At 40.8% G+C, this 25,813-nt stretch overlaps 1 protein-coding gene and 1 long non-coding RNA gene across 5 annotated transcripts in view; one reads left to right on the forward strand and one right to left on the reverse strand.

Moving 5' to 3' along the window:
• Nucleotides 1-9,171, reverse strand: part of TENT2 (terminal nucleotidyltransferase 2) — a 47,298-nt gene extending 38,127 nt beyond the window's left edge. For 2 of the 4 annotated variants that reach the window (XM_042804789.1, XM_033009156.2), the window contains exons 1-7: nucleotides 8,947-9,121; nucleotides 5,874-6,063; nucleotides 5,131-5,247; nucleotides 2,712-2,952; nucleotides 1,792-1,906; nucleotides 1,580-1,671; nucleotides 707-773 (exon numbers count right to left, since the gene is read on the reverse strand). In XM_042804789.1, the coding sequence (XP_042660723.1) occupies nucleotides 707-773; nucleotides 1,580-1,671; nucleotides 1,792-1,906; nucleotides 2,712-2,952; nucleotides 5,131-5,247; nucleotides 5,874-6,028 (787 nt within the window). In that variant the 5' untranslated portion in view covers nucleotides 6,029-6,063; nucleotides 8,947-9,121. The other 2 variants (XM_033009155.2, XM_033009154.2) reach the window with 2 other exon arrangements.
• A 50-nt stretch (nucleotides 9,172-9,221) lies between these two features.
• LOC116965506 lies at nucleotides 9,222-16,699 on the forward strand. Its single transcript, XR_004409412.2, has 2 exons — nucleotides 9,222-10,867; nucleotides 15,215-16,699. It is a non-coding gene; the product is annotated as an uncharacterized LOC116965506 (long non-coding RNA).
• Nucleotides 16,700-25,813: the final 9,114 nt, after the last annotated feature.

Below are 25,813 nucleotides of genomic sequence, written 5' to 3' on the forward strand. Positions count from 1 at the left end.
TCAAAGATTATATCACAAGTCTGAGAAGCAGGGGGACAGTCATTGGTATCAGTAAATTACAAGGTCTTTTATAATTCAAAGGATGGTACAAAAGCCTCTTTGAAGTAGGATGCTTTCATGTTTAAGTCAAGAACTGCCCATGTGAATTCTTCACCTAAAGGGAGTCTAAACAACTTCTAAGAACCATGAATTGACCTGTTTCTTCTATACGTGCTGGTACTGTCAACATTTAGTATTTTCCTCACTAGGAACCTAAGTTAATCATTTCACTGGTACCAAGCCCCCTGCCCCTCCCCAAATCAATTCTATACAGTCTGAGTGACATCTTATTTTAGAAATTCTTAGAGCACTACCCAGGAAGGCACTGAAACATAAAAGAGTAGTAAGTGTTAACTAACAGAGGTTTCCCAAACAGAAATCTACTTTCCCTCCACCCCTCAAACTGTGGTCCACAATTCAAAAGTCATTTTAGATTCTATCACTTCCTGAAGTACCCTAGTTTGCAATGTAACTGTTATGTTTTTCTACTTACTATCCATCAGCACCAAGATAAGTAACATTACAAAATATTTATAGCTTTTCTCCAAACAATACCATGATTAGAAGCTAGATAAGATGCAGTTACATAAGTTAGTTACAACTGTGCATCAATACTTCTTCGAGAATTGCCAATAATCTTATCACCTCACTGTAGCCAGAAACGTACAAAGTTTAGTACTGAAGAGTCTTTGGACTAAGATGAGTATACGCCTTGCTTCAGTCTTCTGATTTACCTGAAATATGATAATAAAATTAAAAGAAAAAAGTTGGTATCTCTCATTTAGATGTTCCAAGGACACTTTTCAAATAAAATTAATTCTCAGAATAAGACATAAACATGTATGCTAACACATTCCACAGCCTACATACATATTTAGTGCAGCAAAAGCCAGAAAGAACAGTACATATTCAATATGCAAAGTAACTATCAGACATTCACAAATCATAGAACTTGATGAAAACCTAGACCCAATTATACAAAGGTGTCCTTTCCTTCCTTTTCAATGACACTTCAATTCTTCCAAAATTATGGTCTATTTAGATTTTTTTGTTCCATCTTTTCTCTCAACCTAAACTCTACTCATAAACATTTTTTCTCACCAAAAATACTTAAGATATTTTGCATATGAAATTCCTTCTTATGCCTGATCACTAAAATTGGTGGCTATGAACCTAAATAATGAAATAAATAAACTGTACTTATTAAAAGTTGTTCCTGCATCTAAAATGAGTTAGTTATCTAAATTTTCTTCATTCTCTTAGGCAATTTATTTCTCTGTTTTGCTGTGCTTTTTTCACTTAGAGAGTGAAGGTAATGCTTATTTTTTGAATGTTTTGTTGGGTTAAAGGGTTTATAAGGTCACATTGATATTTCTAATATTATTGCGTCAATAGTTCATAATTATTATGAGTGCAAAAATACATTGTTAAATTAAAAGGATTTGACCATTCATTTCTAATTTTAGAATCCAGCCTTATAAAAGCACATACATTTTAAAAACAGACTTTGTTTTAACTATGTATTTTTTAAATTACTTACTGGTTCTTTTTTAACCAAGAGGCACAAGTCACCATCACTGCTACGAGTGGCAAACCCATTCAGTGAAGACCCAACCAAAACGAGACTGCTCCCTGTAACAGAAGAATCACAGAATAAAAACTGATGTGACACATCATACTTTAGAAGGAAAGAAAAACCGCGAATCCGAAAAACATTTAAATTGATATTAAGTAATCAAATTCAAAACATACGTGGAAAAATTTGCTGAAGTTCTCTCTGGAGTTCTATCCTACAGAGCTCCTTTCTGTTCAAGTCACAGGTCTGTTGCTGACATGCTTGAAACACCTCCAAAACCTGCTGACTTAACTTGACACACACATTCAAAAAGTAGGTACAGAGAAATCAGCATTCCTTACTGTCAGAGATGCAATTATATGAAACACAGAAGACTGCATTTAAACGAAAAATCTAGCATAATTTCACACAACCTATTCTACAGTCTAGAGTTTTACTGCATTTGAATTCATAGTGAACTCCCCCCTGAAGAAATTGCTGCAAAGTTTTTAAATTTAAATTTGTTCAATCTGGTATGTCTATCGACAGAAAATAATTTTTGCCTCATTAGTATTTCAGGGGAAGAGCATTGAAACACCAGAGTCCCAGTGCCCCACAGTCTTTCAGGGGAAAAGCAGTGAAACACCAGAGATGTCTTCTGCTGACATTAATATCAACAGTTTGCCTACCAGCAATAGGGAGAAAAATAAATATTAAAACTGATTTAAGTTCGCTTTCTTTTTTTTTATCCCAGACTATCAAAGAAGTAGAAGATCTCTGGTGGAAGAGGTATTAACTGACAATGGACCATTCCTCCAACTTCTACTTGCTGGAGCAAACATGTAGGTTTCCTGACATTAATATGGAAACCAAACAACATAAGCAAACACCACCCCTACTCCACAAAAATGCTCCAAAGCCAAATACACACAAGGAGGCTATATAGGACCGTAGTGGCAGCTACATTTATTGATATTCCTTCTAACGACAGTTCAACAATAGAGACCCCACAATACTGTCAAAGAACCTTGCAGAAATTTTTGTAGTCTCCCACAGCAGGATTGGACCCTGCCTACTCAGAAGGCACATGTAAACCACAGGCATAAAAAGATATTACCTTATCTTTGGCCACAGGGAGTGTGGTTTCTACAGGGTCTGAAAACACAGTATCTTGCAACAGAGGAACACTTCCTGGACTGTAATGTGCATGGGACACTGGAAACTGAATTGATTCTGGGAAGGAGTATCTATGTCTTTCTGGTAAAGGCACTGCTTGGTTAACTACAGTTGCTTCAGAAGTGTCTGAATGAAGACGTCTCCGTTTGAAACCAGGTGAAACACTTTCTTCACTTAGTCTCCTGGTGGAGAGAGAAGAGAAACAGTAATTCCTCTAGCTTGCAAGCTCCAACCTGTGATTAAAAGACAGTTGCTACAAAGTACAAATGCTTAATTATGTGACAATTTCACTGAAAGCAAGTATTCTACAGAACAAAAGGTAGCCTATCCCAGATATTAGCTGAAATAAACCTGGAACAGGAAAAGAGAACACGCGACTGCAAAAGTACAGCTACCCTTGAAGTGAATTGATGCAACTGCTTTGCAAGTGTGTCTATATTAATCAACTGAAACCTAAAGTTCAGTTAAGCAGGACAGCTTGGAAAGATGGTCATACTAGTTTGGAGACAACATACTGGTTAATTTTCCTAATAAAAAAAAAAAAGATACATGCAGACTATGTAAGGGTACTTTTCTTTTACATCAATGGAAGTGTAGTGAGAAGTTTTGTGAGTTCTGAACACCCAGTGATAAATAAATTCATTGGTGGGGATGGGAGGAAAAAAGATTATTACAATAGCCATTCAAAATGTAGCATTTCTCTGTCTTAGATTGTACAGACAGTAAACTGTGTAATCTGGGCAGAAAAAAACCACTGTTCATTTGACAAAATGAACTAGTGACTGTATAAAGTTACACAGGTCATAAAGCTAATGTCTCATTTTCAAACAGTAGTCTGTATCTTCTAAGTCATTTGTCAGAGGAATTCAAATATATTTGAAGAGATATAGTGATTTCACAGGCAGCCTTATGGTATCTGAACTCTTCATTGAGAAAAAATTGTACTGAAATCTGACCAGTGGTTGAATACTGTGATCCATCCACAGTAAAGAATAAAAGAGAACATTAATGTTTTGTTTATACATCAATTATTTCATAAAGTTAACCAGCATGGAGGTACTCACACATATTTTAATTAAAAATCATGAAATCAAATGTTCATATGTATCAATGAATTAACTATTAGTAAAACTACAGTAATTTCTTGTAGTCAGAAAAGTTGGCATCAAAGTATTTTGGGGACCTGGACAGATAGCATTATTAATAATAAAAATGTAACTGAAGAGACCTCAAGTCTCCATTTCAGTTTTCAAGTATGAGAGAAGTTCCGATAACACTACCTAACCCCAATCTTAAAGGAACTCATAATGTAATGTTAAATCAAAACATAATGTTGTTTCAGCCTATTTTGCCTGGCAATAACATGCACCAACTCATGTTCAGCAAAAATACCTTAAGAAGAGTAGACTCAAAATCTAAGGATTAACTAGTTGACTGCAAATCTCCTAACGCAGGATAGTTTTCCATTAACCAGACTGGTCAAACTGAAAACATGCATGCAGCATGAAACCAGGAACTTCTTCAGTTCATCTGATAGTTATATACTCAACTATAACTTAATACCATTTGTAATTATTTCCTCATCTGTTAAATGTGGAAGAGAAATAGCATACAGGAAATAATTTGGAAAACATAAAGCTTCCTCCCTATCAGCAGATTCACAGAATTATTAAAAACACATCAAGTACTATTTTCTGAGCTGACAATAAGTAGTTTTTCTTTCTCAAATGTTAAAATAAAATCATACATTCATCTGAAATTCCTCATTCTGGTGCAACTAAAGTTACACATGAAATTAGATAAATTCAAGTAAATTTTGTTTCTTGAAAAGTAGAAAAAATGTTTCCATAAAATTCCTCTTAAAAAACCCCAACACCTTACATATGTTTGAATTTAGCACTCTGTATTTGAAAAATATAGCATCACATAAGAAAATCAGAAGAAACATCTAGTGTTTCATGAGAAAAACATCACAGTTCCCACAAAACATCGAGGGTGCAGTCTTACTCCTAACTTAACAAATTAACAGGAAAAGAACACTGAATTTATTGACACAAAGCCTCTTACAGTCAAACACACAGACTACAATCTATTATAGTATTAAAATAAAATACATAAATCACAGTTCTGTAAGGCTACAGCTGTTAGAAGAGAAAAACTACGCACACTAAGTCACTTCTGAGTACTAAAATTCTCAAAATCTACATGTACATGTTAAAAAGCCATGGCATGGCCTGTTTCATCAAAAAACATTTGGTATTGCAAATCCTAACAAAATTCAAATTGCAAAAAAATTTATATTAGACAAGCTTCACCATGGGTACATTAAAACCAGAATTAATCACACACACAGAACTTACTTTCTTCCTTGGAATGGCATGGGGACATTAGCTGTATGTGCTGAACTGACATTTCCGTAAGTCACTGGATGCAGTGTAACAGCTGGAATAGTTGCACGATTCCCACACAAATAAGCCCTGGAAAGATTATAGTCCATAACTTTTATTCATATGATAACTAAGATGGTTTCTAGGGGTTGGTAGTTTTTCTTAAGTGAATATTAAACTCATCAAGTACTGTCATTTTTTTCTTAGAAGCAATACACCGGTCTTTTCAAAATGAAGAGATTTTCAATATATATTTTTCATTAACAAAATAGAAGATTATCATACTTCACACCACACATGTAAGAATAGATTAGCAAGGAAATTAACTTAAGGTACCGTTAAATTTAAGAGCCTAAAAAACACTACTGTGTCTTCAAATCTAGCCCAAATAAATAATTCTTCCCCTTCTCATCTCCTTGCTGTTTTCCCCGATAAACAACTACAACTGAAGATTTTTAAAAGTGAACTGTGGATTATTAACTCTATCAGTGCAATGGCATCTCATGCATTATACACAATGCAAGAGACCATCAGGTCATGAACAGACATGATACAGCTCTGTTTTACACATGACACCTTCCTGTTTTTTAAAGTTTAATGCAGTTTAATGTTAAAAACCGTGAAAAATATCTTCCATAAGCAGAAATACTTCTTTCAAAAGTTCATTAACTCTCTTTTTCAACCCAACCCCCAGTACAAAATCTTACTGAACTTACCGTGTATTCTGAAAATGAAACTGAGCATCAAAAACTCGCTGGTGAGGGCTATGAGTAGGTAGTCTATTTAGAGGAGGCTTATTTACAAAATTACTCTGTCGATGATTTTTTGGAGGGAAGGGTGGACAACCCACATTGGAGGGATTTGGGAACATGCTCCTTTATCTGAAGTTAACATGTATCCTTTTCCCTACATTAAAAAAGAGAAATCTAAATTAGACAACAAGAAATACTAGCTACCTTTTGAATTCTTGGTTTAAAAATTCAAATTATCTAGAATATATTTCCAGAAATCGCTTAAAAGAACTGTGATTGTGGGCTAGTTTTATGTCATTTCAGGACAAGACACTAAAAAATGCTACATACTCTTAAGTCTCACAATTACTATTTACTTTATTGATGTTTAAGAGTGAATTTTTATTTGCTCCCCTCCACTTTAAGTTTTAGAAAAAAATCACAAGACACAAGACATAAGAGTTTTCACCTCAAGGAATATATTACAGTGGAATATGTTTCTTATCTCAAGCATTCCACAATGAGGCTCAAAATATATGGAAAGAAACACTTGACTACATGTCCTGGTTTTAGTTGGGATAGAGTTTATTTTTCTTTTTAGTAGCTAGAACAGTGTTGTGCTTTGGATTCAGTATAGGATTTGGTAAGAGAAGAATGATGATAATACACTCATGTTTTCAGCTGTTTCCAAGATATCATGGACTTTGCAACTCCCCGCGTCCTGTCTGTGTGCACATGTACAAGAAGCGTGGAGGGAGCAAAGCCACAGTGCCCAACCCAAACTAGACAATGAAGTATCCCATATCATCTAGCGTCACACTCAGTATATAGAGGAGGGTCAGCCAGGAAAGGGGGTGCTCTCTCTCACTTCTGGGATTGTGGTTGCAAGATTTTTTAGGGGGATCTAGCTGGGAATGGGCTGGGTGGTGAGCAATTGCATTGTGCATTATGTGTTTGTACTTCCTATTACTGTTTTATTTTACTTCAATTATTAAACTTTTTATCTCAACCTAGGAGTCTCTCTTTACCCTCCAATTCTCTCCCCCATCCACCAGTTATGGAAGGGTGAGCGAGCAGCTGCATCATGTGTTCAGCCACCAGCCTGGTTCAAAACACGAGACTACACCAAAGGAACATGAAGATGCAGCTGATCATAAACTGTAATTAATTTTTCTTTTATGACATGATATGCAAAGAAGCAGTCAAATGGTGACAGCAATTGGAAAGTAATATAGTCATACTTTAAGAATACCATATACATAGTAGGTTTTAATGTTTGCAGTTACTGAATGGATTCTGTAATAGAAAAATGTAGGTTTACTATCTTTTAATTTTAAAATTGATTCTGGTACAGCTGACTGCTATTTGATCTTGTATCATTATATGCATGCAGAAAGACTGGATGAAAAATAAAATCTTTGCCTCTACAACAGGTTAAACTGTGTATTGCATCCATTTTTCAAATCACCAGTATTTTCCCTAAGGGCAATTTATATGTTGAAAACAATAAAAGTTCATGCTTTCTATTGGAAAAACTGTATCAGATTTTTAAAACCAGCTATCAGTACTATGCATATCTCTTAGCTACAGTGAAAACCTGACATTAGTTTCAAGTTACTTCAATTATTTTTTACTTCAGTCTTAAGAACCCTGCAAACAAACATGTGTCACTGACAAGCACAGTTGTACATGATTGATCTTAATACTCTGCATATGAATATTTATCCAGTTAGCGCAATAAGACGATTCAAATACAAGAGGAAGAAGTTTTTTAAAACAACTTTTAACTGGAACATTTAGAAGTCACATGCACAATGGCAGTATTTCCCTAATTACTACACAAAAACCTTTTTATCCAACCAATGCTACAGTAATACAATTGGAAAAACTGGCAATAAGTCAGTGGCCCAGCATGGAAGTCCTATCACCACACAGTAGTCTAATTTTAGAATAAAATTAAAGTACCACTTTCAGCTTCTCTCAGTTACCAAACTGAAAAAAAAAAAAAAAAAAAAAACCCAAACCAAACCAATCCTGAAAAACCTACATAAAAGATCGTATGAGCAGTTACATTAACAGGCATTACATCATACTTGGAAATAAAATCAGTTACTCCTAACTTTACTGTAAGGTGTCACTGGTACTACAGCCTAGAAGTGTTCTTTCACGTACTATGGACTGTCAGCATGTTTTAACCTCCTCAGACAGCTCAGACTGTCACCACAGGCAGCATTAGCATGGAACATAAGCAAGCAAGTTCCAAGGAGTATATTTGCTCAGGTTTGACTTTGTTCCTTACCTCCTGTGATGACAACCCACACTAGTGAAAAGCTGGTACCTACCTACATGGACATTGCCATACCAGCTCCAGGTAAAAGCTTTCAAGATTAATGCTCTCAGTTTTTGCTTTTTTTTTGGCCGGGGGTTGCAGAGGGAGGGGTTGGGGAAAGAGGCAGGGATAGAGGACAGGAAATATGTATTAATGAAAGAATTAAAGTTATTTTTGGGATGTTTACTTTCAGTTTTGCTTAAGAAACAAAACCGAATTCCATTACAAAAAAGTCACCTGACATTTACATTTAATCTGAATAGCATTCACGTGCAGTCTAAACTTCTCCGTTTCTAGTACAGGCAACGCAACAACTGTTAACGCACCTCGTTCATCTCCAAGAAGCTGAGGCACTCCTAGCATCAGAGAGTACACAAAAGCAGCTTACGGATATAATTCATCAGTAACAGAACCGTGCATCAGAATTCAAGATTGAACTGGAAAAGTAATGCGTTCATTCCAGTCTTTGTAAACACCATAAAGAGAAGTTAAAAATAGCAAGAGGAGGAACAACTAAGAAGTCAGTTTCCCAAAACCGAAACAAACTAGTATAGTAACACTGCTGTCTCACAGCGGCTATAACGGCACTTGCCGCGACTGTCAGCAAAGATTACCCTGGCAGAAATTGCCAGGGTCTCCATTCGGACCCCGTTCCCCACCCACCCCAGCCCCCCGGGACCCGCTCCCCACAGCGGCAAGGGGCACCCCGCACCGCGCCGGCAGACTCACAGCGGGCCCGGGCGGAGTCAGGCGGGCCGGGCCGGGCCAGGCCGGGACGGGAGGGGCTGGGCTGGGCCGGGCCGGGCCGGGCCGGGCCCGCGGAGCGGCGCAGCTAGTCACCGAGCGATTCCCCACACCAACTGCAGCTAAAACCAATCAACAGCACCCTCAGCAGCCCCTGAGCCCTCACCCGGATATGGAAGCGCAGACCGGAAGTGGCGAGCCCGCCCGGCCCTCACCTCCATTATTCCCCGCCCCCCACCCCACGCGGCGTGGCGGGGCAAGGCAGGGTAAGGTAGGGCAAGGCACGGCGCATGCGCAGGGTCGGCCCTGCGGCCGCTACCGAGGTATTGTTGATGAGTGTGCTAAAAAGGCGACAATTGAATAAATAAGTTGTGGCCTCCAGGGGTGGTAGGTGTGCTGGGATAAGTCCAAAGATAAGAACAGGATAAAATGCGTGCAACGTGAAGGATCAAGAGTTCCAAAGATAGGAGCTGAATCAAGATTTGATCCTTTCCTCTGGAGGACAACTGTCATAAGTGAGCTCCTAGCATTGAGCAGGTACTGAAACAATGGCCTCGTGCACACAAACACGCTGTTGAAGGTTCCATCTTGGAGGGGGAAGGGGCAAGTTGAGGGCTTGCTCAGCTGAGAGCTTCTTGCTTGAGGGCTTGCTCTCAGGGGTTGTCACAGCTTAATGCTCTGGCCGCTCATAGAGACTTAATGGATGAGAAACAGACTAAGCGCAGGGGCCCAGGTGAAGCAGGGCTGCAAGTGGACTGGCAGTGGAAGGTTTGGGCTGCAAAAAGAATCCTTCCCTCAGGCCTTTTACACCTTGGCCATGGCTTGGGATCCTTGCATAAGGGTTTTATGAGAGACAAACCATAGTGGCGTACATGGAGCAAAGCTGCAAAGGTAGTGCTAAAGGCAAGTTTAGCCACAAAGAAATTTTCTTAATAGTTTTCTATTTTAGCCATTTTAGTTGGTTTTATTTATTTGACATCCTAGAGTAAGGCTCAGCACATGGCTTGGGTTAAGGCTAGAGTTTGAGTTCAGAGGGAGACAAAGCCTGGGGGTCTGTGTGGAGTGGGGCTGCAGAGAAGTTGCCAAGGGAAGGTTTGGGCTGCAGAAAGTGGGTTCTGGGCAGTTTTAGGGTCAGAAGAGAGACAGTTCCTCAGTGTCTAGTTGTGGTGGGTGTGCAAAGGGGCTCCCTAGGGACAGCTTGCTCTGCAGAAGAATTACTGTCAAAGACTTCCATCAGGGCCATGTTTGGGTTTACCTGGAGTTAATGCCCTGGGTACATTTAAGGTGAGAACAGTTCCTAGGGTTCTAGCTGGACTGGGACTGCTGAGGAAAGGTGTGGGCTGCAAAAGGAATTCTCTGGGGACTTTTTATGTGAGTCATGTTTGGGGCTCTCTGGTGTTAAAGGTCTATGCACTTCTAGCACTAAGGTTCTAAGAGAGACAAAGCCTAGGGATCTAGGTGAAGTGGGGCTGCAGACAGGCTGCTGAGGGAAGGTGTGGGCTGCCAAGGCAGTTCTCTCCTAAAAACTTTCTAATCTGTGCCACGGTTTGGGTTTTCTGGGCTTAAGGGCTACCTGGCCACTTTAAGGGTTAAGATTAGAAGAAACATAAAGCTGAAGGGTCCTGTTGTGGTGGGGCTGCAAAAGGGCTACCAAGGGCAGGTTTGTGCATCACAAAGAATTCTCCCATGAGAGCTTTTCCATCTTGACTGTGGCTTGGGGTCTTTGGCTAAGGTCAGCCCACAGTTGAGATTAGGGCCAGGGTAAGGGATGGGGTTTATAATTGTTACAAGGTCCTGCTGTGAGCTGTTTCAGAGGGTGTTGATAAGGATTTGAGATGGGAAGAATTGGGATGAAGGAAGAGTTTTTCCGTGTGAAGGAATTCAGTCCCAAGAGATCTTAAATGGGGTGAGTAGCATAACACATCTTGAGATTCATGGGAATCCAACCAGTGTCTAGTGATGAAGGACTTTGATTTTCATCTGGAAACCAGCCCTCTTTATATGCTCTTTGTTTGGAATCAAAACTTAACTTCCCAGTTTCTGCTCAGTGTGGAAGCTTCATGTCTTAACTGTTAAAAATCAGTGATAAGACTCCTGATGGCTGGAGTTCCCTATTTGGCCCATTCAAATGGTGTTCTCCAGACCATCTGACGACTGATCTCACCATATCCATTAACCCTAACATGTCATTCTTCAAAGTTTCTCACATTTGCCATGGGGCCTACAATAAATATAGCCTAATACACTGTTAGGAGGCAGTGTTTATAGCTGTGTATTAAACATCAACATTTTTTGTACAGTGAAAAGTTAAAAAAAAAAAGATTTAGGACATGCTTGTCTCCTTTTCTGCTGCTCCTTGGCACAAGGCACCCTGATATTTTGTGTTTATCTTAATCTAGGTACAAATTCTAACCCTTTTTTTTTGGCACAGACTGTTCACTCTTAAGGATTTTTCCCCATGTCTTACCTGCATCCACTTGTCAAAGTAGCTACACATTTCAGTGAGGTACCTGAAATAACCTGACGTTTTACAAATTGCCAACAGCCTTCTGAGACAAATCTCTATGCTTTGATGTGCTAGGAGCTGTTCTATTTTTATCAATATGTGCCTTCTTACTTCCCAACCTTGACTCTGATCTCAGAAAGTTAACAGGTCAGATTATCTTCTGTCAGAAAAGTCTTACAAAGCCTTACTTATGGTTTTAATCATTCAAGCAAAGATTCAGACCTCTGGTCAAGAGGTACTCAACTGTACAACAAGGAATTTGAGAACTAGCACTAGATATTACACCAGATCCCCCCAAATATAATAGGATTAGGACTGGTCTTGTGTTTCTGCCTCCAAAGTGAAATACTGCTTTAGAATAAAAATGGTATATTTATTGTAACAGAACAATTTTTAAAGCTAATTTATTGGAACAACAACAAAAACTGAATGACCAATGAAATTCATGATCCATAATAGAAGCAAAGACTAAATTCAGCCTCTGAAAACTACAAACGATATTTATTTCTGATAGATAGAAAAGAGAGTGGTTTCTAGAAGTCATTAGCAAAGAGGTCTCTGATAAACCAGCTGCAACCTCTCATAGAATGGAACCAATTATGCACCATTAAAGTTCCTGTTTGGCATTACTTGAAATTTTATGAAACTTTAGAGCTCAAGTGATCCAGGTATAGTTGCTGTCTGAAGGGACATAATGCTGGAAAGTTTGGTCAAAGCAGCTCAATGTTCAATAGTTCAAGGAGAAAAAATTAAGGAAAACCCCCTGTTCCTCTATGGAAACCTTTGCCTAATCTTAAAAAGTCTATAGGCTCTTTTCTCTGTCTCTTGTCACCAGACAAGTTTATTTGAAAATATATGGGAACTGAGATGGGTGTATATTTAGAATGTGCTTTACCATAGCAAACAGCCATATGAACGAGCATTTCATACTGCTGATTTTAAAAGTGTTACCTGATTAAGAGTGATTAAAAACATGTATTCATGTACTCATACTTTCCCTACTGGGAAATTACTTAACTTACTTGAAACAGTTTTCAGCTTCAAAACCAGCTGTAATATATGATCATTTGTGATATTATTAGTCTCCAGGACCAGGTCAGAAAAAAATTAAATTTGTATCAGTACTGTGCTTCATTTTAAGTATGCCATTTTCATATTTTGTACTGAGACCAAACATGGCAAGTATATTAAAATAAGAAACGTAACTGCAATGAAATAAATGGAACTATAACAGGGATTAATATCTTGCAGAATCCACAATGAGGACTATGGCTTTTTAATCATGATACCCATATGATATGCTTTGCAGTTTGTTTAGAAATCAGAATATTCTGGGATTGAAGCCAAACCAGAGACTTAGGTCTAAAATAAATTTTATGTGCAGGCAAAAAGCAGCTTTCCTCAGGAAAACAATACAAGATTTTCATACTAATACAAAGAACTTAAATTAGATTTACATTAAGAAACAATATCAGAAAGGCACAAATCGGTTGCTGAAGGTTGGCAGGTGTCCATGTAAATATCAACCACGTTAAAAGCAAGATTCAAAAGTTTAGCAAATAAATGCTGAAATAAAAATTAATACTTTTCTGAATTAAATGTGGTATTTTTTTTCCACTGTGCAGCATTCTACTTCTGTTCAGTGATGTTTATGTATGCCTTTATATGCTTTCTTTGGTGCTTTTTAAGTGAGAGATCAGTGGATACAATTATTAAGTACAATATGTTAATTCTTATATATGAATATACATATGTGATATACAGTATAGTATTTGTGAAATGTAGTTAGTGTATCATAGGCATTGATATGAAAATGTATCTGAATTCTAATTTAAAATTATACCAATTTTATAAATCTATTGTGTTAATTTATAGCAGAATATATATTTTCAGTTATCTTTATTGGGGATGATCTATAAACATGTCTACATATGAATAATCCTTGTATCTTTTTCAGATGAGTTATTTGTACTGCTCTACTTTAGATTACTGTTGAAAATACACTGCTTTTGGCGAGAATTAAGGCTCTAGTATAAAGGGTTAATGCTGTGTAATGGTTAGATTAATGAGTATATTTGCTAATAATTTCATTACTTCAGTGCTTTGGTTTTGTAAATTTTGTAATTAAATTTCTTTAAATACAACTTTTTTAAAGGAAGGTCTGAGTTCTGCATTTCACTAAATTTTAATATTTTCTCTTTCATGTGAATAAAGACAAGTTTTAAAATTAAACAGAATCGTGAATTCTGATTGAAACCAGTGGATGATGCCAATTAATTCTGTACAATACTACAAAGCTCTTTTTTTCACTTAGTTTTATTTTAATATATTGTACTCTTGGGAGGATATTCATGTTACCCAAGTCTTAAATTAGTCAGTAAAGTTTTTGAAGGGTTTGCTTGATAGGTCAGTTCCTGAGGGTTAGGTATTTAAGAAGGAATTTGGTTATCATTACAAAGGTCTAGTAGATCTCTCACTGTGGCCCAGTTTTTATTAGTGGCTAAGAAAAATCAATTTAGGGTTAATACCTCTGGAGGCAATACCTACACATTGACTTAACTTTGTGCATATATTAACATACCCAAACTGGGGGACAGACATGCAAACTTTTTTCTCTCTTAAACTGAATATTTTATAGACAGCAAGTATCAACTCTACTTTATACTTGAGTTTACTAAATTAAGCATGCGCGTAAAAGTTGCTAAGTCTGAACAAGCATATTGAGATTTGAATAAGTTGGGAAAGGTCCTACTGTGAGTTAATAAAATGTAATTTGCTATCTGCTGTCTTTTTTCCTAACATTTCCTGTATGCACTGCAAAGGTTGAGTAGTGTGCAAGAGATACCTGTTGGTGGTAAACTTAAATTCTGTTGTATTATATTTCTTCAGTCTTCTTCACGTTTTTGTGTCTGGTTTTGATTGCTTCTTTGTGAAAAAAATGCATCTGAAGTTTATTTGATTCAGGAGTTTTTCCATGTTTAAGAACTAAATTTTGTCAGTTGGATACAAACGATGACAGTATGTTATGGAACAGAATTTTATGTAGTGGCTTTACTGGCAAAGATATGTGCCTATTGATGTAAGAAATTCCTTAATCTTACTTCCCCACACACACACACACCTGGAGCAGGTTATTAAAGGTATTACAATTCTGGGTATTAAATGTCTCTTTACACAAAAACTAATGTAAAGTTTGCCAAATTTCAAATACATTTGGTAGAATGAGGAACATTTTCATGTACCATAAAAACTGAAATAAAATGTACTAGTGCTTAAGAGTTTTTACTCAAGAAATCAGAACATTTTTGTTAACAAGTTTAAAGATTACCTTAAAATTTACAATACATGTGTTTTCTTCAGGGATTTTCTATGAAGCCTTACAATAAGAATAACTGAAAACATGGTTTTTACTTAGCATTTAAGTAAAGCAGCCTATAAAGAGTTGAATCTATATAATTTGGCTCTGAAAACCCGGGTGGTAGCATTATTTACTAGTAAGCTATAAAAGTGACTTTCATTTTCAAACGCAGTCAGCCAAGAGATGGACAAATACCTGTGTGCCCATACACACTTGCTGAAGTCAGTTACAGAAGTCTAATCAAAAGTTAGAGGTTCAAAATTGGAACAGTTCTGTCTAATGCAGCGTTGCTTTTCTTCACAACCAGCATTTTTCCAGGTGTACTTGGTATGTGTTCTTTGATGAGTTATAATTCAAATAAATGATTTTTTCCCATTTTACATTTGCAGACATGTTCCTTCTTGCCTTCAGTTAATCTGGCGTTTTCCAGGCCAGATAGTTTTTCAGCCGGTGTCATGGTGGAAATAAAACAGGCCTCCAAAGGGAAGCTGCCAGCACCTTATCTATGAAGAGGCTACCACATATCCATAATACATTACACCAGCTTGAGGCAAGTTTGGCCTTTGTTGTGAGCTATGTATTAGTACAGTTTCTTCTGAATAATTTATAACATTGCTGTGCAAACTGGGTTAGTACTAGGAGTGCTAGAAATGTCAGGTTTCAAAATAATCCTTCTATTGGTAAAAGTATTCAGTGTGAAATACTATATTAAAGAAACACTGAATCTGGGCTTTTGAAACCACAAAAGGCAGGAAATGCAGAGTTAAGGTTGCCATGGAAACCTTAACTCTACACCTTTAGGTAGGTAGTATGCTATGGTTTTAATTACTTCCTCTTTATACGACTCTATACAGAGTTCTTTTATGTAAATTATAATTGCACTGAATGCTATTTATAATACATATTAAGTGTACTGGCTACTCAGCAAACATCAGAAATCAGGTGTCACCTTTGGCTGTCTGTACCTTGCACTGTAATATTGACTGTATGATGTGTATCTAGAAAATATTATTATGGCTAACTTATTGGGCAAGGTATTAAAAAGTGCTTTTTCTGAGTTAGAATTGCACAGTATGGCCATCACATTACAGAATATCATCACAAGGAGAGCAGAGTCTTAGAAAACACAGGCAACTTACAGGATGTAAACTGAAAATAATAATTCATGTAAGTTTACCCAGGATTAGGGTATGCTGCTTCTGCAAAGTGTGAAAATACAGCATTAGTGCTTTACAAATGTGTATTGTTCCATCCAGTACTTCATCTTGGACTTCACCGGACAAAGCTCTTGCTGCTTCTCCTTCAGTTTCCTTCCCAACAGCTTGGTGACCAGTATGAAGCCTCTGCAAAGTTTCCATTGTGCTACAAACCTGAAAATTCTCCAGCCTGATTCGGAATTCCTGTATGTACCCACTAAAGGGTATGAAGTTTTGTCGTCTTTTAGTAAGCTGTTGCCTTAATTGATATGCAAGGCATGTCCAGATGTTGAACATTAGGAACCTCAAGTTAAGAGATCTGACACCAAGGTGACGTCTTTAGTATGGTATCTTGAAAGATGTAGCAAATCATGTGGTACGTTGCTCAGAATAAGTCTTCTGTCCATGATAGCAATTCGTAAGATGTATGAGGGAATCAGTTTCATGAGAGGGCACATTCACAACTAAAATTTCCTGTATGTTCATTAAAGTTTGGAAGATTGTAATCAAAATAGTATAAGTAGAAGGATGCACTGTGACAAAGATGTTGAAATGAGCATCATTGATTTTTGCTTCTCAAACTCCTGGTAGCAGGTTTGGCAGCACTGTTTGGGCAATAGCAAATACATTTCCAGAATGTGTAAATACTAAACCAGGTGAGCGTGATGTTCAGCTAAAGTCTTTGTATCTACAGTTTTAACCAGCAACTACTTCCTAGAAAGCCAAAAAGCAAGGCTTTAAATGTGAGAGAGCATCTCGCAGCCCCCCAAGGGCAGGGGCGCTGGCCTCTCCGAGCCCTCTGCCAGCAGGCTCCCCCGGGGCCCCACTCCGCCATGTTGAGGCAGGCCACAACCTGGCCCACGGCCTCACCGCCATAGTTGTCCGATGACAGCAGCTGGGGGTGCCTGTGGGGAGCGGTGTCATGCAGGGCTGCTCTGCCCAAGGGAGGGTGTGTGGCGGGGCGGCCATCGGTGCAGGTGGGGAAGGAGTTAGTTTGGTGGTGGAACCATGAGAGCTGCAATGGCCTGACTGCCCAGGAGCATTGTAGGGTCAGCATCCGCAGTTCTGGCGTTCTTGCTGGGACCAGTGCAGGGGGAGATACAGATACGGCTGTATGGCTACAGGTAGATAGATAGATATGGATGGATGGATGGATGGATGGATGGATGGATGGATGGATGGATGGATGGATGGATGGATGGATGGATGGATGGATGGATGGATGGATGGATGGATGATAGAGTGGTTAATGAATCTGCTGGTTCTGAAAATCAGATTTCTCAAAGTTGCGAGTTGCACTCTTCGTGGTGCTCCCCATAACACAAAGCCAAAGAATTGCACCAGAAGGGTTCCTAAGGTTTGCAGAGTTCCTATTGTCCTGGGTTGAGTGAGTGGTGGAGTTTTTTGGTGGCAGGGGAGGGGGCTATCAGGGCGGCCCCCTGTGAGAAGCTTCTCGAAGCTCCCCCAGCTCCAAGTCAGCTCCACTTCTGTTTGGGAAATTGAGCCAATCGGCTGCGCCTCTGCGATAACGTATTTAAGAAGGGACGTGGTGACGGGCAGTGGGACTTGGGAGGAGGAGTTGCTGCAGCTGCATGAACACCAAGGTCAGTGGAGGAACGGAGGAAGAAAGGAGGGGGGAGGTGTGCCGGAGCAGAGACCCCCCTGGATCCTGTGGTGAGACAGCAGGGCGGCCCCCCCCTGCCACCCATGAAGATCTACGGTGGAGCAGACATTGATTTACAGCCTGTTGTTCCTGCTCGGCTGATCAAGGTTCTGTGCCCGAAGAAGGCCGGGGTCTCATGGGAAAAGGTAGCCCCGCTGCTGTAATTCAGTGCTGGGAGGATTGCAGCATGCGGGGGAGTCCCACGCCGGAGCAGCTCGGGAAGGGCTGCAGCCGTGGGAGAGAATCCAGTCGGAGGAAGTTAGTGACCCATGACGGAGCAGTGTGGGGAACGCTGCGGCCCATGGGAGGAATTCAAGTCAGAGAAAGTTTGTGGAGGACTGTCTCCTGTGAGAGGGGGACCACGATGGAGCAGGGGGTAACAAGTTTTGGACACTCCCCTCACCAAAGATGAAGGAAGTGGCAGCACTGACTGCACCCCCCATTCCCTGCCCCTGCGCCACTGGGGGAGGAGGTAGAGATATCGGGAGCAGAACTGAGCCCGGGAAGAAGGGAGGGGTGGGGGGAAGGTGTTCTCAAGATGTGGCAATGCTTCTCACTGTCCTACTCTGTTATGTGTTGTTAGTGTCTGTAATAAATGTATGTTCTTTTTTTCTTCCCCTAATGAGTCTGCCTTTTGCTCATGATCATAAAAGGGGGATTTTCCCCCATCCCAGTCCTATCTTGAACCCCAAGCCTGGCTCTCTGTCCTTTCTCATTGCCGGAGGGGAAGGGAGAGAGAGGTGCTGCATTGTGGTTGGCTGTCAATCAGGCCTAAACCACGACACCTATGAAGAAAGAGGATGTGCTGTCAAAATTGAAAGAGCCCATTGCAGTAGAAAGCAGGGCAGGAGGGGGAGGGTTTCTTCTCTATGGCACTGCTCAGGGTACTGCAGCCTGTTTATCTTTTCAAACTACATGGGCTGGTCAGTTGGTGTGTAACGGAGCATCTACATTTATACAGCCAGAATTGATATCAAGCAGCACCCAGTGAGATTTAAGGCTGAAAGGTAAGTACTTTGTCAAGGTGGTTCAGCCTGCTCTGTCCTGGTGGTTTGCACTGATTTTGAGCACTTCTGACTGAGGTGATAGCAGACAAACAGGGGCCTAAATGTCTGGCAGTACACAGGCACAGGGAAAGGCATGCCACTGCCCCTGGGGCTGTGTCTGGCAGACAACTGTCGCCAGCTGTGTTCATCTCCGTTCAGTTGTCAGGCCAGTCCTGGTCAATGTATTTATCAATGGTCTGGATGCAGGAGTTGAATGCACTGTCAGCAGGTTTGCTGATGGTACCAAACTGCAAGGTGCTGTGGTGCTGTTGACCCTCTTGAGGGACAAGAGGCCTTGCAGAGGGATCCAGATAGATTGAAGCATTGGGCTGTGGTTACTGCGATGAAACTTAACAGGTCCACATGCCAGATTCTGTACCTGGGACAGCGTAATGCTGGACACAAGCAAACTGGGAGAGGAGTGGCTGGAGAGCAGCCCTGCAGAAAGGGCTGTGAGGGTGCTGGTGTGATGCTAAGGTCAATAACAGTCAGCAGTGTGTCCTGGCAGCCATAAGGACAAATGACATCCTGGGGTGCATCCAACACAGCATAACCAGCCAGGCAAAAGGGGTGATTATCTGGCTGTATTCAGCAATGGTGCAGCTTCACCTTAAGTACTGTGCGCAGTTCAGGGCCCCACCATTTAAGAAGGATGTGAAGGTACGTCAGTGTGTCCAGAGGAGAGCAACAAAGCTGGTGAAAGGGCTGGAAGGCATGTCCTATGAGATGCAGCTAAGGACTTTGGGCTTGTATAGTTTGGAGAAAAGGAGGCTGAGGGGTGACCTCATTGCTTTCTGAAGCTTCCTGAAGAGGGGAAGTGGAGTGGGAGGTGCTGATCTCTTCTCCATGGGATCCAGTGACAGGATGCATGGGAATGGCTCAAAGCTGCACACGGGGAGGTTTAGAATGGACATTAGGAAGCATTTCTTTACTGAGAGGGTGGTCAGACACTGGAATGGGGTTTCTAGAGAGGTGATTGTTGCCCGAAGGCCATCAGTGTTTAAGAGGCATTTGGACAATGCCCTTAATAACATGCTTTAACTTTTGGTCAGCCTGAAGTGGTCAGTCAGTTGGACTAGATGATTGTTGTAGGTCCCATCCAACTGAAATTATTCCTATTCTATTCTATTCTATTCTATTCTATTCTATTCTATTCTATTCTATTCTATTCTATTCTATTCTATTCTATTCTATTCTATTCTATTCTATTCTATTCTATTCTATTCTATTCTATTCTATTCTTTCTATCCTATCCTATCCTATCCTATCCTATCCTATCCTATCCTATCCTATCCTATCCTATCCTATCCTATCCTATCCTATCCTATCCTATCCTATCCTATCCTATCCTATCCTATCCTATCCTGTTCTAACTGTGGGACAGTATGTAATCCCTGAGCAGCAATGTCCTGTTCTGTCCTGCCAGGTGGGCACAGCCAAAGGAGGGGGAGGCTGGGCGGAGTGGCACTGAGCGCTGTGTTGGCTGCCCTATCCAGCCCGTGAGCTATGAATCCGAGCAAGAGAAGATGAGGCAGAGTATCTGAAAGGGCAGGATAAGGTATTTGGCCCCATCAGGAGGAGAGGGGAAATGGATTTCTCTTTTGAAAGCAATGTGAGGGAGGCAGTGTCCTGGCTGCTGGTGGGTAAGACAGTGGTCACTGACACACGGCTGTTACAGAGCTTGTTGAGGTCATTAGGTGAGCGGGATCAAGAGTGTAAAAGTACACTGACAAGACAGGGAATAATGAAACATAGAAGTAAATGGGAACTTAGTTGGAGGAGGAAGGTAACATCCCAGTCTGATACTATTTCAGTGCTTTGTAAGAAGAAAAACCTCAACTCCTTTACATAAATCTTAGAGATTGAAAAAACTATGCTGAATTATGCCATCAGAATCCAGATGCAAAGCCAAGTATTCAGGGCTAGGAAACGACAGGAATTAGGTTGCTTGTGTAATTTTAATTCGGCTGCTTTGTGTGTATGCATTATTCTGACTTAATATATCCTGCATTCTGCTGACACAGAAATCCTACTCACAATCCTAATGGCTAGTATTTCCAAACTCTTGAGTTTCCCAGACTATGGAGAGCACTCATGCCAACTGTAAAGTTGTCCCTCAGCTCGAATTACACAGGTATTGTAGGAAGGAAGAGTTCAGTTCCCCTGAGAAGAATTCAGCTACTATAACTATAAAAATCATAGAATCATAGAATGATTTGGGTTGGAAGGGATCTTCAGGATCATCATGTTCCAACCCCCCTGCCATGGGCAGGGACACCTTCCACCAGACCAGGTTTCTCAAAGCCCCGTCCAGCCTGGCCTTGAACCCTTCCAGGGAGGGGGCAGCCACAGCTGCTCTGGGCACCCTGTGCCAGGGTCTCACTGCCCGCACACGAAAGAATTTCTTCCTTGTATCTTCTCCAAATCTATTCTCTTTCCATTTAAAAACATTTACCCCTCATCCTATCCCTACACTCCCCGACAGAATCCCTCCCCATCTTTCCTGTAGGTCCCCTTGAAGGACTGGAAAGCTGCTATGAGGTCTGCCCGGAGGCTTTCTCATGTCCACAATGGACAACCCCAGCTCTCTCAGCCTGTCCTCATAAGGGAGGTGCTCCAGCCTCCTGATCATCTTTGTGGCCCTTCTCTGGACTTGCTGTAGCAGGTCCATGTCCTTCTTACGCTGGGGGCCCCAGAGCTGGACACAGCTCTGCAGGTGGGGTCTCGTGAGAACAGAGTAGAGGGGCGGAATCCCTTCCCTTGACCTGCTGGCCACACTGCTCTTGAGGCAGCACAGGACACAATTGGCTTTCTGGGCTGCGAGCGCACAATGCTGGCTCATACTAAATTTTCCCTCCACTAATACTCTCAAGTCCTTCTCCACAGGAGAAGTGCTCTCAATCCACTCAACACCCAGCCTGTATTTGTGCTTGGGATTGCCCCAACCCATGTGCAGGACCTTGCACTGGGCTTTGTTGAACTTCATGAGATTTGCACAGTCCCACTTCTCAATCCTGTCAAGTTCCCTCCGGATGGCATCCCTCCCTCCAGTGTGCTGACCGCACCACACAGCTTGGTGTCAGCAAACTTGCTGAGGGTGCACTCAGTCCCACTGTCCATGTCACTGACAAAGATGCCAAACAGCTCTGGTTCCAACACCAACCCCTGAGGAATGCCACTCGTCACCACTTTCTCCTTGCACATCAAGCTGTTGACCACAGCTCTTTGAGTGTGACCATTCAGCCAATTCCTTTTCCACCAAGTGGTCCATCCATTAAATCCATGTTTCTCCAATTTAGAGGCAAGGATGTCATGTGGGAGAGTATCAAAAGCTTCAAAAGCTTGGCACAAGTCCAGGTAGATTGCTCTTGCCTTATCCACCAATGCTACAACCCCATCATAGAAGGCCACCAAATTTGTCAGGCACAGTTTGCCTTTAGTGAAGCCATGTTGGCTGTCACCAATCACCTCCTTATTTTCCATGTGCCCTAGCATCGTTTCCAGGATGATCTGTTCCATGACCCTGCCGGCCAGAGGTGGGACTGACTGGCCTGTACTTTCCTGGGTCTCCTTTTTCCTTTTTAAAAAGGGGGGTTATGTTTTCCCATTTTCTGTCAGCAGGAACTTCTCTGGACTGCATCAACTTCTCAAATGTGGTGGATAGTGGCTGTGCCACTTCATCTGCCAGTTCCCTCAGGACCCTCAGATGAATCACATAAGTCCCATGGATTTGTGCACCTTCAGGTTCCTTAGATGGTCTCAAACTTGATCTTCTACAGTGCGTGATTCTTCATTCTCCCATTCCTCACCTTTGCCTTCTGCGACTTGTGTGATGTGGCTGAACCCTTGCTGGTGAAGACCAAGGCAAAAAAGTTGTTGTGTACCTCAGCCTCCTCCATATAGCGGGTAACCAGGTGTCCTGTTTCCTTCCAGAGAGGACCCACACTTTCCCTTATCTTCCTTTTATTTCTAACATACCTGTAGGAGCTTTTCCTGTTGCCCTTGATGTCCCTGGCCAGATTTAATTCTGTTAGGGCTTTGGTCTTCCTAACCTGATCCCTGGCTGCTCGAACGGTTTCTCTGTATTCCTCCCAGGCTACCTGTCCTCACTTCCACCCTCTGTAGGCTTCCCTTCTACATTTGAGTTTGTCCAGGAGCAACTTGTTCATCAATGCAAGCCTCCTGTTTATGGGGATGCATTGCTCCTGAGCTTGAAGGAGGTGATCCTGGAATATTAACCAGCTCTCCTGGGCCCCTCTTCCCTCCAGGGCTTTATCTCATGCTACTCTGCCAAGCAGATTCCTGAAGAGGCCAAAGTCTGCTCTTCTGTGGTCCAGGGTAGCGAACTTGTGCGCCCTCCTTGCTGCCCTAAGGATCTTGAACTCCCCCATTTCATGGTCACTGCAGCCAAGGCTGCCCTTGAGCTTCACACTTCACCAGCCCCTCCTTGTTGGGAAGAATGAGGTACAGCATAGCACCTCTCCTTGTTGGCTTCTCTATCAACTGGAGAAGGAATTAATCATCAATGCATTCCAGGAACTTCCTGGATTGCTTATGTCCTGCTGTGTTGTCCCTCCAACACATATCATCCTCTATTTCATTTAATTTCTCTCCCTCTTCCACTTAGAACCTACTTCTATGGCTCTTTTTAGAGTCTTTATAGTACAGGCCTTTTCTTCTGGGCAGGTAGAGACCAAGTTTTCACTAGGAAATGCAGATACTCCAAGTAATGCAATAGACGAGGTTTGCTAGAGGGAGGTTTTCCTTTACTGCAGATCATCTTCCCAACAGATCCATTGTGTTCACTGAATAAGGTAGGAATTCTGTGCAAAAAATACCTACAGTCATGAAATTACTTTATCATAATATGTGTATACATGAGGAAATTACAAAGTTTGTCTCTGCATCCTCAGCTGTGGAATTTCTAACCCATGAGAGCCTAATGATACAACCTTTCAGTGCACCCTCTGAGTGTCCTCTAAGAATCTGAACCATAGAAGACAAATCCCACCCTGCAGCTTTATATGGTCTCATTTGGGCCACCAGCATGATGGAGTCCCTTGACTCTTCAGAGTGACTAGTATGATTCACAGTTTACACCATTACGCAGACCTCACTGGACAGGGGTGAAATGCAGATGGACCCAGCATGTCACTCCTTTGCTGTCAGAACACAGCGGTGTTACAAATTGGACCAACCTGCTAGAGGAATGGAAGAATAAAAATGAAAAAAAATCAGAATATTTATGGTCAAATTTAAATTTTTCGCTTCACAGCATGAAGACGTTAGTGCTTCTCAAAGCTTAGTCAAAATTTTCTCACATGAAGAAAAAATTTTGTATATTCTCAGACTTCATTTTCAGCAGCAGCTGAAGTCCAGGTACATAAAAACTCTGTGGAAATAATACAAAATTCCAGATGTTCTCCATGGAAAGATTGACAGAAATACAGCATAATTTTCTTAAAATATGACTCAAAATCTCAGAAAAGCTCATCTCTAAGAAGGAAAACTCAGGCAGAAAATTAAATTTCTTCAAATATGCACAGATTCTATTTTTAGAACATCTACAAGAACTTTTAGAAAATAAATAGGAAAGAAGAAATGCTAAAACCAGAAACTAATTCTAAAGCAATCTCATATTCATTAATGAATGAGTACTTCATACACTACAAGCTTTCAGACCATGAGAAACAAAAATACTAACCTATTATTTCAAAGATAAGAAGAATGGATACAGAAATCAAGGGTAGTGTTTGGAATTTATTAGTTCTACTAAAAATCAATTTGATCTGGTTTGGCAGGAGTGATCAAAAAAAAAATGCTGTATGATTTCTACAATGTACTCTTTCTGAAAACCCAGACCATATGATCTACAATGTAAATATGACTGAAGAAATGTTTTTTTCCAGTATGTGGTTTCTCAGATGTGATCCACAGAGGACACACTAGAAAAGAAGACTCATTGTGTGCAAGTACAGTTTTTCCAAGAAAGGAATGCTGTTGGAGAGGTTTCAGATGCACAGTGCCATTATTGCTACACTTCAAAACTTATAAATAAAAACTACAGGTCTTTTACAGTATTTTTATCATCTTCAGCTGAAACTGCAAAAAAATCTCCAAGGATTTTTGAAAACTAAGCTGAGTGATGTATCTAGCTAAACTCGGAGTAATTAGACAGGAATGACAAGCTGACATAATCAGTCTGCTGGCATAAACTGTGCTTTCTGTGTGGTCAGAAAAAACACTGAAGGAAATAGCAGCCACTCAGAAACCTGACTAAGAAATGAAAGCATTACTCAGGACTCAGTATCTTTAAAGAATTCCTGTAGGGGTGTAATGCCACAGAGCTGTGTAGGAGATGTGTGATCTATTTCTGGTGGTAAGACAATGAAATGTTGGAAGTGGGTGCTGGAAAACTGGCATTCACTGGCAAGAGGACACAGTCAGAAATATTGGACCATAAGGCATCTCAGGGAATTATGTCATACAGTTGCTCTCAGAATCAAATCTAGTCTTAATGTGAGAGTACTGCATTTACTTGAATACAAGGCAACACATTTTTTCATCTATTCCAGGAGAAAAAATGGTGAATGTAAATTCCTCCACAACCCCTCCAGGCCCACCTGATATGACAGTGAAGATTCTTCTAGACTGATGAAAATGCAGACAGAAACCTTGGGCTCAGGAAAGAGGATGCCAGTTACTCTCTTCCCCTCATTTCTCTACTTCATTTATAAATTAAATGCAGATCCTGCAAGGGAAAATGATGGAGAAGTGATCCCACTCACTGAAAGAAGCATGTGTGTGGGGAGGGAGGTTTGTGATTAGACAGGAGAAAGGAGGGCAAGGAAAAGGCATAAATGAGTAGGAGGAAGGAAAAGACACTAAATAGCAGCAATGGATGAGAAGTGAGGGAAGTGTGAGGTGCTGGCTCCCTCATCTTCAGAGGGAATAAACATCCTCAGTTTCCTTAGGAATTTTGGAGATAACACTCATCTGGTATTAAACCAAATGGCAGCTGATGTCAGGGAGCAGCAGTAGTACCCCAGCACAGAGCCATGGAGGAAGCAGAGTCTGCAGTCT

Source organism: Tyto alba, unplaced genomic scaffold, assembly GCF_018691265.1.
Source record: "Tyto alba isolate M040663 unplaced genomic scaffold, T.alba_DEE_v4.0 Super-Scaffold_42, whole genome shotgun sequence".
Classification (NCBI taxonomy): Eukaryota; Metazoa; Chordata; class Aves; order Strigiformes; family Tytonidae; genus Tyto; species Tyto alba.